This window comes from Telmatherina bonti (genome assembly GCF_933228915.1).
Source record: "Telmatherina bonti genome assembly, chromosome: 23".
In the NCBI taxonomy this organism is placed as follows: Eukaryota; Metazoa; Chordata; class Actinopteri; order Atheriniformes; family Telmatherinidae; genus Telmatherina; species Telmatherina bonti.
In genome coordinates, this window is record NC_136632.1 from 10409139 (window position 1) to 10422922 (window position 13784).

The 13784-nt window shown below is 36.1% G+C and overlaps 2 protein-coding genes across 3 annotated transcripts in view; one reads left to right on the top strand and one right to left on the bottom strand.

The window, feature by feature from the left end:
• Window positions 1-1483: 1483 nt before the first annotated feature.
• Window positions 1484-6675, bottom strand: zc3hc1 (zinc finger, C3HC-type containing 1). Of its 2 annotated transcripts, none has more exons than XM_079262919.1 (10): window positions 6535-6675; window positions 5780-5906; window positions 5483-5580; window positions 5299-5382; window positions 5050-5177; window positions 4715-4854; window positions 4356-4626; window positions 3041-3241; window positions 2520-2732; window positions 1484-2438 (listed from the first exon to the last, which is right to left on the bottom strand). In XM_079262919.1, the coding sequence occupies exons 2-10, from the start codon at window positions 5866-5868 to the stop codon at window positions 2364-2366; spliced, it is 1299 nt and encodes a 432-aa protein (XP_079119045.1). In that variant the 5' UTR covers window positions 5869-5906; window positions 6535-6675; the 3' UTR covers window positions 1484-2363. The 2 variants fall into 2 exon arrangements, with proteins under 2 accessions (XP_079119045.1, XP_079119044.1); XM_079262918.1 differs by having other exon boundaries at window positions 5483-5633; window positions 5804-5906; window positions 6535-6669.
• A 3519-nt stretch (window positions 6676-10194) lies between these two features.
• The window catches only part of klhdc10 (kelch domain containing 10), a 9891-nt gene continuing 6301 nt past the window's right edge, over window positions 10195-13784 (top strand). The window contains exons 1-8 of the mRNA XM_079262835.1: window positions 10195-10405; window positions 11900-12121; window positions 12261-12415; window positions 12611-12759; window positions 12848-12932; window positions 13121-13187; window positions 13267-13314; window positions 13399-13538. Of these exons, the coding sequence (XP_079118961.1) occupies window positions 10315-10405; window positions 11900-12121; window positions 12261-12415; window positions 12611-12759; window positions 12848-12932; window positions 13121-13187; window positions 13267-13314; window positions 13399-13538 (957 nt within the window). The 5' untranslated portion in view covers window positions 10195-10314. The remainder of the gene's footprint in view (window positions 10406-11899; window positions 12122-12260; window positions 12416-12610; window positions 12760-12847; window positions 12933-13120; window positions 13188-13266; window positions 13315-13398; window positions 13539-13784) is intronic.

Genomic DNA, 13784 nt, shown 5'->3' on the forward strand with positions numbered 1-13784 from the left:
AGAGGTGTGATTTACAAAGATCTGATATATTTTATTTAATGTGAATTATTTATTTTCTTTGTATTCTTTATATGTATATATGTATTGTCACAGTCTAATTAAAAAAAAAAAAATTAGCCTACTAAATAAAAGATTTGAATTTCAAAAATATTTCTTATTCACAAATGTAGAGTTTTGAAAATATACCCAATTCTTGCAGCATTAAAAGACAACTAATTTTGTTGAAAAAGGCGCTGAAATCTTGCAAATTCCCTAAACCCTAAAATTATGACTTTTTGAATAAGCTGTTTGATTGACAGGTATATTTGGTTGTTTCCTTTTTCTGTTTCCTCTCTTACAAATACAAAAAAAAAAAAAAAAAAAAATACAAATACATAAAGGAATGTATATATTATATACATATATATATATATATATGAATATATATATATATATATACATACATACATATATATATATATATATATATATATATATACTTATCCACATATATTCGAAAACCTTATTTTGCAACAAACTGTAGATTTTGTGTTTTTTTTTCCTCTTTCCTTCCTTATGTTACAATTTTACTGCTCAATTGCATTATATGTACTTGGAAAGTTTTATACCTGTTACAAACTGTATTCTTATACAATTTCTTTAAATAGTTTTTTTTTAAAAAGAAGCCTACTGCTTAAAATAACATCAGGGTATGAAGTGGTTGTTGAATGTTTTTATGGGTTATAAGGCCCCGACCAGTCAAAGGCTCATGGTTCTAAGTGTATAAATGAGATAACAGAGACTGGCGTTTACAATATGTAGCTACAAAAAGATCTTAAAACAGAAAAAGATGCCCTCACAAAACTAGTCTAAATGCTACAAAGCTACAAAAGTAAAAAAGAAATCGAAAATGAAATATCTATCACAAAGCATATCCGTAACACTTGCAGTAATATTAGTCTCTTTTGGTCTGGATGCCTTGCTCCTACATAGGCCTGATGACTTTCTCTTACATCTATGCCAGCAGCCTGGGGGCTCAAATTACATGTTAAGACAAACTAAATTCTTTAATTTTTTTATCACTTCATCAGTTTGAAGTCTGATTATTATTAGCACTTTAGTCAGCGTTTTGCTATTTCTATCTCCCATTGTCTCTATTCTATCTTCCATGTTCTCCCCCCAAATGTTGACAGTCATGACTGGTTTCTGTTAATCTCTTACTAAATAAACTTTTAATAACCATACTGTCATTGAATACTTTATACAGATTTTCAAGATGATGTCTTTTCTAATTTTCATTTATACACGCCATATTGGACACAAAAATATCTATCTCTGTGAAAGAGACAAAAGTAAAATACCAAAGCCAAGAGAGCTGGTTTCAAGCTACATTCACCTTAAATCAGCTTTAATAAACCAGTGTTCATAATATTAATCGCCTCATACTTGACTGTTATGAGTGTAATTTGTTTCTATTTACCTAATATAATTAAGCCAATGCCAAAACAAATATTTATTTTTTTAATGTCAGAGGAGTGACATGCAAGGTAAACCAACACTCAAAGGAGCATTTTATTAATCTATTTCAAGAAATTCTATTAAAATAAAAGCACATGCGGGGTCGTGAGAACTGCATTGTCAAAAGACATTAAAAAAAAAAAAAAGACAAAAAGTTCAAAACAAGTTTGAAAAATGTGGCACACATTTCAACATGTTTACAATCAGGGCAATAAAGAAAGGAAGAAGTGTCATCTGACTTGAAAGCAAAAATAATATTACACACCTAAAAGATTTGACTGTTTTCTTTATTAATATTATTTCTGCTAATCTGAGGTCAGCGTTTACCGCTCCTAAAAATGACAACACAGTGAAGGTAAACATCATCTTTCCAGTGTTGAGCCATTCGCCCCGTTCTCACAAACAGATTCCTGCTGTCATGTTTTCCATAGAAATTAAAACATCATGGTGGCATGAAGGAAAGTTGTAGCAGTCGTCATATGACTGGAATAAGTACACAGCTTTCTACTGCCCTATTTAGTCACAGAGATGAGTTCTATTACCTGTTGAATGTTCTTACAGACACGATACAAGGCCACTGCAGGCCCCAGCAGCTCTAAATCCCCAATGCCCAAAGAATAAAATTTAAATGTTTATAAAAAAATTTAAAAAAAAAGCTCATAGGCATCTTTCACATTTGACTGTTCAGAAAAAAAGACATCCATCATTTCCCTCAAGAAACACTGTAGCTGTAAACACATCTTTAAAGGATGACATACATTAATAAGATATGACACTCCTGTTATTGATAAGATGAGTTGTGTACCAGATAGAGTGGGCGAGTCATTCATCAGTTCAGTGTGGCAAAACCTTTTTTTCGAAGCACTCTACTGAGATGGAGTGGAAGATACCTGCCACTGACGGAATATAGCAAACACTCTTTTTGACTTGTCTCGAGGGCCCTATGAGGACAGAAATCGTAAAGAAATTAGGTTAATCTTTTATGATTCTTTATGAAATAAAGATTAGAGTTGTTTACTTGCCTGTGCCGGACTGCCTCCATGTGCAGTGGAGTTTTTCTTTGTGGGCATAAGGAGGTCGAGAGCAGCTTTCCAGCCCTGCTGATTAAGTACTGAGCCTTTATCAAAAAAGGGGATAACCCCTGGATCCGCATTCTCCTTCCCCACAGCAATCCAGGGACACCAATCCCTGTGCTGTGCAAGAGGGTCAAATGTACTCTTGTGCAGAAGGCCATCCTGAAACAGAAAAGTAGCAGGGTTTTTTTTTTTTTTTTTTGCAGGAAATTCAAAATAGGTTATGGAAAATTCTTGCAAATTTAATCCGTAACAGGATCCCCATCCTGACAACTTTAACATTCTTTAACAATCTAAACCGATTGTACATATTGGAAATGGAAATCTGGTTAAATTTAACAAGAAAGACAGCAAATGTATAACTTGAAAATATAATGGATTTATAACCATTTAACAGCAGAAAACAGTGAAAGTATTGTCAAAACAATGTCTTTAGGACCAGGCAACACTTGAGTAAATTTAGTTCTTACAGGACCACCAACTGTTGAGAGACACAGGCGTTTGGGAGAGTGTAGGCTGGCAGCGCTATCAGTTCCCAAGCTTTCTGCCTGTCCCCGACTTCGAGTTGCAGGTCTCTTGCCCCTGGCAAGAGGACTTGGCATCTCTTCACTAGGGCTTGGTGAGTCTCTGCTTCGGGCACGTGACGCCATGGGAGAAGAGGTCCCCTCGGTCTGTAACATACACCAAAACAAGATGAAGCAGCCTGAAGGTTCCTTTTAAAATGATGATAAGCAATAAAGTTTTTGATGATTTCCATTGCATAGCACAGCTCAGGCAGGCAAGTCTGTAAAAGCAAAATTGATTCCAGCAACAACTCAAAGCAAGATAAACCAATATTATACAATGACTTGGAAACATTGCAGACTGCTGATTTGTCAGAGAAAAAGCAGTCTGTGAAATTAAAAAAAACCACAACAAAAAAAAAAAAAACATAAGCAAGCATAAAAAGTCTCTGCAGCAGCTCTAAAGTATACACACACCTACGCTTCCTTATTCATTAAACTTGTTTAAACATCTGTGTACAGTTTACTTGTGGTCAGTTACAAAGCACAGGACACAATGATCTCACTTGGCTGTACATATTCAGTACATGACTAAATAATCCATGTTTTTTAAAAGCTAAATTTTGTAGAGCATGGTCACTATAATCACTACGGGTGGGAAAATTGAACTGAAAAATCGAGATTTTTTTGCTTCACAATTTTAAAATCGATTCTTTGTTTTTTTTTTTTAAATCAAACAAAAATTATCCATTTTAAAAAAAAATTGTCACTCATATTGTTTTTAGTGATCTTTTTACTTGTCTTCTTGGGCATTATAGCAGCAGAATGATGGTATGGCTACTGTGTTGTTTTTTGCTCATTGAAATCAACAAAAATGGAAGAGTGTTATTGATTTATTTTGTTTTTTAATCTACAAAAGTCAGCGATATTAAAGAATTGTGAGAATCGCAATTTCAATCAAACCGGCACCCAAAAAAATTGGAATCAAATCAAATCAGGACTAAAGCATATCGTCACAGCCCTAATAATCACAACCTTAAGATGCTACTGAAATCCATCTGGACTAAAAGCCTGTTTTAAATATCACTCAGTGAATTTACCCTACTATACACTTTGCTATGTATCTTGTCTGTGTAATATACAGCTACTTCCACCAATGCCGAGGGATAATGCTTTCAATGGAAAAACAGAGAAGATGTTAAGTCAAACCGAGCCACGATGTACTGTACAATGGCATAAACATCCATAGTTAATCTTGTTGATGAACATTTTGAGTGCTTGCCTGGTCAGAGCGGGCGGAGTCCTGGCTCCGTAGCTTCATGCGACATGGAGTTGCAGGTGGGGTCGGTGAAGCAGATGTAGAAGCATCTCCTGAACCATCACTGGTGATGCCTGATGCAGGCACTGCCGCCTGAGGAGATGGCCCCGAAGCATTTGGTGAAGCCTCTGTATCATCTCCAACCCCCTCCATTTGATGAAAGTTCCACAATCCCACCTTCCGCATACAATAGGAGCAGGTGAGGACAGGCAAGTTCATGGCGTGAAGAACTGGGCTAAATGGAAGAAAATTATGTTTATTCTATTTTTGTCATGTGTCTTTTGTACAGACTCTTTGGTCCAGCAGAAGGAGCTTCATCTCACCTTGCCGCCCAGCCACAAAGAGAAACAATACATGCAGCCACCTGGACAGCCAATGATTCAGAGCATGGAGTCTCTCCTTTTCTTTTTTGCTCTTCCTCAATCAACTGAAGTATATCACTTATAACATCTTCTGTCAAAGCCTTTGAGAAAAAAAGTGGACATTTGTAAAATAGAAACAACAATACTGCTCAGTGATTATTAGAAAAGCTTCATACTTTTGTATAAAGTTTACATCTTTTCACAGCTAACTGCAGATTGTTTCTATTATATCAGTGACATATTCCTCTGAATCCTTTTTGCTATTTCAGATTATGTTGGTATACAATATGCTTTACCATGGATTTCAGCTGCTCTGGCTTCATAGCTGGCAGCTGCTGTGAAAGGAGACAGGCACTCTGGAAGCGCTCCAAAAAAGCAGCAAGAAGTGTTGATGGTTCAGAGGCAGGAACCACCCAGAACCTCTCTGGATAAAGAAACATTTATCATCACCACGCAGGGTACTAATATATCAGATGAAGTAGCATGGCTGTGTTAACGATACGTTTTGTTGTTGTACACATCCAATGAAAAATGGTTGCACTCACCTGGGCATGGAAAGAAAGGCCAAGGACAAAACTTTTCATGCTGTGTCTGAAGCTGCTTTGATATCTCTTCAATCCGAGTTTCATCTATAAAAGATGATAACTGTTTGAGTTATCATATTAAGCAGGTGTGCAACTTCATGCCACCTTTTTCAGTGTATTTTCTGATCCATAAAGTTTTGCTTACATTTTTCAAAATCTAAAGTTGGTTGTAGTGATACACAAAGGAAAGCCTGGCAGCTGGAGCACTTGAGCATATCACAGGCGACATTGATCCAACCATACCTGGCACACATAAGAGGTGACAGTATGCGGGGTTTGCCTGCCCACTTCAAACAGTAATACACTAAGGAAAATTCCCCTCATGTATAGACAATACTTTGAATAAAAGCAAATATTTAAGAAACAGAAATTCCCATTTGCATTATGGATCTTGATCTTATCACTGGGTGGGTTATTAAAATGAATACTAGATGGTTCATACTTGATTGCATTTTTCAAAGGATATTGAATATGATTCCACTCTGGAGAAAAAGGCTTCTTTGTTTGTCGCTTCGCAAGGTGTTTGAACATTGCTTTTTACTTCCAGAACATTTGAATCTCTTTGTCCACTGAAATAAAAACAAAGCAGAAAAACATATTATTTTTTTAAACTTATCTGATGGATTTTAAATGATTCCAAGTTTTATTTATTAAAGTATAGTATAAATCTATATGATTTTTTGGTTCAATTTAAATATGTATAAAGCTTGCGAGGTTGCTTTTATTCATACGCATGTGTATATTTGGGTTATATTTATATTTGTTGTGATGTACGTTAATTTGTGGTTGCTTCCTACACTTTATTCCATACTAAAAGCTGCTGTAACTTTCTCCCCTGTGAGATTAAATAAAGTCTAAGTTATAGATCTTCGGTTCAAGCTGGCTAAATTTAGCTGTAAAGTTTCGGTTTCCACCCCCTTCATCCGTAACACAGTGAGGATAGTTCTGCAGCTACCAAAGCACACTTATTCAGTCGATAAAAAGTAATTACAAGCACAATATTTCAAAACTATGCATGTGCATACTTCAAGTCCTGCTTTTCAAGCTTTCAAATATTTTACAGACATCACATAACCCTCCTTCGGTAAAGCTATGTGGAGGCGGCTAACGTAAGCTGCTAGGCTAAGTAGCTAACCAAACAAGCTAAAGGCAACTTAAATTATTTAGAAAGCGCACGCGATTGTTCCGAGGACGCACCTGTTAGAACCACTGTCCGGTGATGATACGCCTTCATTAAGAATTTCACGAACTTTCTCTGGAGAAACAAAAGAAGACTTATGTTGATTAGAATTGCCGACCCGATCCCCACGACTGCCGCCGAGAGTCGCCATGGTCGGCTCTAAAGTCCCCTGGAAAATACACCCCGAAAAAGTCGTTCCGCTCCTCAAAACCGCAAGATCAAATATTCACTGAACTGATATCCTAAATGTGCAGCCGTATTTAAAGACTATGATTTATTTTTGTTTATGTTTGTTTTTTAAGTGGAACCAGTGTAATTTACCATGTGTGCTGAAGTATTTATAACAACACTATATTATTTGTATATATATATATATATATATATATATATATATATATATATATATATATATATATATATATATATATATATATATATATATATATATATATATATATTATGTATATATATTATTATATTATATAATGTTACATGTTAAAGACAGCAGCAAACCTTTTTATGTACAGTCCATGCAGCAAAGACATTGCACTGAAATCAGCTGGCCACAATGTACATAGGCATTAATTAATTAGAATTAGCCTTACTTTTCATTCTCTTTTTTTAGACACTTTCTACGTTGCTTTTCCATAAATCTATAACTAAATCCATTTGGGAAGACTAACTTTAACACAATTATCTGGAAAATAAACAGCAGGTTTCTATGCCTGACTAACTGTGCGTGTCACCATTTTGCATTACATAGTACAGAATGGAGCTTTTTTCACAATCTCCATGCCATACCATACACCATGTCACCGTGCCTTTCAGTCGTCTGGGCTTGGTCCAGACTCTTCACATCTAACTACTAAAGTTAAAGATGGAAAGCCTTTTGGGTCCAGACTACCTTTGGCTCCAAGGATATATCAATATATATCAATATATGTCTGAGAAGCGTTTATGGCTTACATTAATTTATGTCAGAAATATTATATAAGCTGTTTTCCAAGGCTGATTCATACTTTTAGGTATAGCATATCAAAATGCAATATCTTAAGGCTAATGATAAAAACCAAAGGCCATTCTTTAAGAAATGTAATAAGTGAAGAAGAAAACTGCCCATTTTTATTAAGGGATGTCCCCCCCATCAACTTGGACTTGCAGCAGAATAACTGTTGTCACTGCTCATCCAAGCCCAACGTATGTATGAGCATTTAACCTCAAAAGTTAAGGTTATACTAAAGCCTAATGTTGATGGTTCAATATGTGACAAAATCAACAGTCAATGATGGAAAAATGTAATTTATCATCAGGGACTGGCTAAAAGGATAGGATGGCACTGGCCTTCTCTGACAGCTGAGTTGACATTCCAAGTTTCACTTCAGGTAATGAGTAGGTCATCGTCGGAGGAGGACAAAAATGTCTATCCAGACTTGCATGGATCACATTAGTTACTGGTTGTGTATTTCTAGGAGGATCTTTTTCCTTGTGCAAGTAAAAATACTTCTGTAACTGTTCACATTTTGAAATACACCCATAAAGTGTCATTAATTTTAATTTAATCTAACATAATGTTATTAAGTGACATAGCAGTGCTAATTTAGTTATGGACACACTATATTAGCTTTAATATAATGTGGGGGAAACCATTTCATCTTCAGTTTTCATTGAATGTTTATGGGCTACACATCAACTCAGTTAATCAAGATATTAACTGGAGGCGAAAACAAACTATAAAGATCCTGAAAGGGTACGATTTAGGTTACTTAACGCTGAGGAAACTGGAGCTACATGATCCAATTTAATTCAAACGAGACTAGCAAGTCTCCTAATTGATTTTATAGTAAGCTACAGCATGAAAATAAGGAGAAATACCCGTAAACCACTCAGATATCAGATTCCATATCTGATATCAGTGAAATTTTTATAAGGAGGAAGGACACAGATCAGGCTGAGACAGACACAGTCCTAGCATCAGCAGTTGGACAGCTTCTAACATGGAGCCTGCCCAAGTTATGGTCAGATACATGGACAAAGTGTACCTCCACCACTAGACCATAAATTAGACCGGAAGAATTTTGGCCATTGATGCCTGTTGTCCATTGACTACTATATTTGGCCTTTGAAGTCATTCCAATGCCCATTTTCATCACAAGATGTCAATGATCTTAGTGGTGTGTTCCAGTTGTATTGTGATTCTGAGCACTTAGGCAACGACATTACCAGGTGGGTGCCATTCCCACTGCTAAAACTTGAAAAAAATGGAAGCCTCTGAAATGGCCAATTTGGGAGCATCTGCAATTATACCTTGTAAAACTACAGCAATTACATTCTCATTGTAAAAATGTACAACCTGCAAACACCTGTCAATTAAGGTTTCAGTATTTAATCAGTCACATACTGACACAAACTTTCACAACCATCTCCACTATAACAACATAATTATCAATAACAACTCTGTACTATTTATACTAGTAACTGAATGGACACAAAACTGAAAGTTACAAATGAACCATTTGGAAAAATGAAGCCACCTTGTCATAAATGCCTTAAGAAAAGTACAAAAATCTTAATAAAATATTGTGTTGTAATTGAAAAGGCAATGTAGAATTGTTGGATACAGGTAGAAGGCACAAGCACACACTGATAATTCTCATTCAGTCAAATGCAAATGTAATATGTAGATTCTTATGTTTGATTATTTTTTTAGTGCAAATGGGGGCTGTATTATCTGACTAAAAAAAAGTAGCTGTGAAGTAACAATCTCCAAATCCAACAAGGCTTCCTCATTTATAAAATGTGGTATTGGGTGCAATAATAGATAGTTTATTAAAGCTTTCAGTTTGGGTGCCATTATCTGCTGGTTATCACTCTCTATCTATCTATCTATCTATCTATCTATCTATCTATCTATCTATCTATCTATCTACTTACCTACCTAGCAACCTACCTACCTACTTACCTAACCAATTCAGGGTCACATGGAAGCTGGAGCTTATCCCAGCAATTAGCAGGCAAGAGGCAAGGTACACCCTGGACAGGTCACGAGTCCATTAGTTTCTATTTAGATTAACACATGAAAAACAGATTAATTGTAGTTAAAATATTGTATGTGTTTCAGTACAGATAAACAGAATAGGTAGAAATTATGAGTTTTGGAACAAACTGTGTCAGTATTTAAGGTTTTGTCAGTCTCCCAGTCTCTTCTTTCATTGAAGAACTTCAAAAACATTTTGGCAACAAATAACAGCAGGTGGGGGGAGGTGAGTTTCATTTCGAAGTCAGAAACGCACAATAATAATCAAGAGAGAAACATCACTTCCCAATCAATAAAATAATCACAAACTGACAACAAAGCAACCATAATGAGTTAAGAATTAAACAGAAAGGGGGGGTTGTTTTATGATTATTGGAGTCCATAATTAATTAAGTAGGCCCTATGGTAGTTATCAAGGAAATTTTTGAGTGAGGATACGTATATGCAAATAAATAAATAAATAAATAAAAGCTTGAAATAAAACCTAAATATGTCCTCCAACGGTTGAATTAGTTTGGATGGAGGGGGTTTAGGGCATAGACATCATGGTTGAAGGGTTATGTTTTGGAGAAAGATCCACACACGCAGTTCCGCCCACATCCTAATAACAAGCGCTGTGATTGGTCAAATGTGTCACAGCCGAGGAGGTAAAATTTGTGAATGGCTTCAAACCTGCCTGAAATGTGAAATGACTCATCGGCGCTTTAACACATGTTTTTATTCGACGTGACATTCAACGGGACTGGATTGTAAAGGGGAAAGGATGTCGCACGCGGAAAGTGCTCGCAGATCGGAGCAGCTGAATAAATTTGAGAGACTATCAGGCAGGCCGCCGCGCAGAGTCACGTTAGCAGGTCGGTCATTAGCATCACAAGCTAGCATGTTTTAACTTGATCACAGTTTCTCAGTCAAATATCCAAAGTGTATCTCACACCAGCTTAGTTTTGCATGTCAGGAAATAAAACGTTGTTACTGTTGTCACTGTTAAGCATTACATCCAGGTTAGCAGCATCCCTTAATCTGCGTGGTTATGGTTTGACTTTTTCTTTTCTAAACACACATGCTAACGTGTTAGCATAGACTGTATGTTAGTCATTGTCATTAGCAACCAGCTGTAACACTTACATCTATTAAAAGCTATTAGTTATTCTGCTGTACAGAAAATAACATCACATCACAGTGGCTACTAAGCAGACGAGATATACTTTTTCTAATATTTATCATCATGCAGCATCATTTCGTTATTGTCATTCCCTTGTGAACTTGATAAATTAAATGTGTTCACAAACAAGGTTCCTGACTTGATATGTTATGTTATTAAAGCTCTCAGCTCTAAATATGCACTTACTTTATGAGCTGGTTTTCAAGATTTATGAGCATGATGTAGATGGGTTTTTAGAAGACAGACAAGATGGAAATTGTGTGTGTAACAAAACAAGAAAAGCATTAATTTCACACAATTTCCTGATGATGATAATGTTAAATAGTCAATTTTGGTGGAATGGTAGTCCTGGTTGTTTACAGATGGCAAGGCCATCACTCCCATCTGACCCAGTAATCTATATAAAGCAGTCCATCTCTGTTCTTCTGAATTGACATCGACTCATTGCTATAAAATATAACTTGAATTACTGATCTTTGCAGAAATATTCTTTTAACCATACATTCTCAGTTCAGAATAAAATATCATATTGCATACTTAGAATACCTAAAAGCTTGGCCTTATCACAGGGATAGATTAGTATCAGAGTGGATATTTGATTTGGCTGTTTTCCTGCATTTTTCTGTCTGTATCACTGAGTTGGTACAATCCACTACAAACCCCTCTACCTATTGGTGAAATCATTACATATAAGTTGTAATTAGTTTTACCACATGTAACAATGTAAAACATTGTTGGTTCTTGTTACTTTACTTTTTGCTGATATTTTTCTAACTGTGATATGAAGATAGCTATAAACTTTCCAACAACTCTCTTGTTTTAATATTACCATTCAATTCAGTGTTCTCAGTATTATTATTTTTCCATTGTGAAGAGGATGATTTAACGTTACTGCGAGGGTATAATGTAGAATCTTTACAGCTTATTGGCTTATAGCTAATCTGTTTAGTTAAGACATTTAAAATGAATAAAATGCTGTATCATAGAGAGACAGATCTCTTACTAGGGCAGTGCCTTTGTTAAAGTCCTGCATACTTGGAATACGTGTTGTATTAAGTTTATTTTTGAGTGTGTATAAAATTATATCAGTCCACCTCAATATTCCTGCTTTTAATATCTGTGTAGTATCTTTTGTTGGAATGTCCTTCCTGTTTCTCCTGGTCAAGCTTTGTGAATTTCTGTCCAGGTCATCGAACTCCCCCCGCCCGTAGTGGGCACCGTTGTGTTGCTGACAACACTAACCTTTATGTGTTTGGAGGCTACAACCCTGACTATGATGAGTCAGGGGGCACGGAGAATGAAGATTATCCGCTTTTTAGGGAGCTTTGGAGGTATCACTTTGCCACAGGCTGCTGGCAGCAGATTCACACGGAGGGGTACATGCCCACAGAGCTGGCCTCTATGTCAGGTTAGTCGCTCTATAAGGAATGTTTACAAAATGCACCTTTTTTGTATTTTATGCACAATAAAATAAAATAAAATGAGTTTTCGCTTGAAATGATGCACATTACATTTTAATTTTGCACTAATTAGTTTCTGTGTTTCAGCTGTTTTGCATGGTAACAACCTCCTGGTGTTTGGAGGGACTGGGATCCCTTTTGGGGAAAATAATGGCAACGACGTTCATGTTTGTAACGTGAAGTACAAGCGATGGTCACTGCTCAACTGTCGAGGAAAGAAGCCCAACAGAATCTATGGACAGGTAATCACAGAAACGTTTTGCACAAAAAACTGCAGTAAATTTAGCCTGTTGTGTTTCACTCCTCATCTCTAGAGTGTAAAGATCCCGGCCATAACAGCAGGATTTAACACTGAGATCCAAAAACACTACATTAACCTTTAATTTAATAGAATTTCCACTTCATGAAGCTACAGCATCATGTTTTCCCTCTTGCAGGCAATGGTCATAATAAACGGCTTCCTGTACGTGTTTGGAGGGACAACAGGCTACATTTACAGCACAGACCTGCACAGGCTGGACCTGACCACCAGAGAATGGATTCACCTCAAGCCCAACAACCCCCCAGATGACCTCCCAGAGGAACGGTACATGATTCAGGAATGTACGGGCGCTGAACATGCTTTGTATATTTTTTTTGTATTAAAATGTGGTTGTCTGTCGGTTGTGGCACAGATATAGGCATGAAATAGCACACGACGGACAGAGAATCTATATTCTTGGAGGAGGAACATCATGGACATCTTATCCTTTGGATAAGGTAATACATCACTGTTGATAAACTCTGCAAACGAGTAACTAAACCTAATCAGTTGTATTTTAAAAGTGAAAATACTGAATTAAACTTTTGGAACAAAGAAATGGTTTCACTAAAATTATTTCTTACTGTGCAGTAGTCTGTATACAGTGTGTAATTTTAAACTTTTTCTTTAACCTGTCTTTTGGTAGATACATGCTTACAATCTAGAAACCAATTCTTGGGAGGAGATCACGACAAAACCTCATGAAAAAATAGGTTTGAATCCTGCATTTTAATATTATGTAAGCCTGCTTTCTCCTCGTGCACACTATTAAAATGCTCCTGCTTCTTACAGGGTATCCTGCTCCCAGACGATGCCATAGCTGTGTGCAGATACATAATGGTAAGGAAAAAGCATCCATGCTCCTCATTTCTTTCTGGAAATACTTTTTCAACCTTTTGATCTAAAATTTGCTGTCTGTTGTAGATGTATATATCTGTGGAGGCTACAATGGGGAACTGATATTGGCAGATCTGTGGAAGCTCAATCTGCACACTTTCCAGTGGAATAAACTACCAGCAGTGATGCCGGAGCCAGCTTACTTTCATTGCGCTGCTGTTACCCCAGTTAGTATAAAACTCTTTCCCAGCAACCCTGGCTTTATTTTACTGTATATGTTAATTTGAAAGGTGCCAATGTGGACTATTGCTAGCAGTAAATGTATGCATGTAACTAATATAGGCAGCAGCCTTCACTGGGCAGAATATATATATATATATATATATATGTATATATATATATATATATGTATGTATATATATATGTATGTATATATTTATATATATTTATATATATATATATATATATATTAT

Bases quoted from the DNA above. Each gene is read 5' to 3' on its own strand.
- zc3hc1 (XM_079262918.1), bottom strand. From the start codon at position 6,668: ATGGCGACTCTCGGCGGCAGTCGTGGGGATCGGGTCGGCAATTCTAAT. The intron at 5,634-5,803 runs ATATCCTTTGAA...TTAGTGTATTAC, and splicing joins CCAGAGTGGAATCATATTCA to TGTTTGAAGTGGGCAGGCAA. The intron at 5,178-5,298 runs GTGAGTGCAACC...TTCTTTATCCAG, and splicing joins GCCTTTCTTTCCATGCCCAG to AGAGGTTCTGGGTGGTTCCT.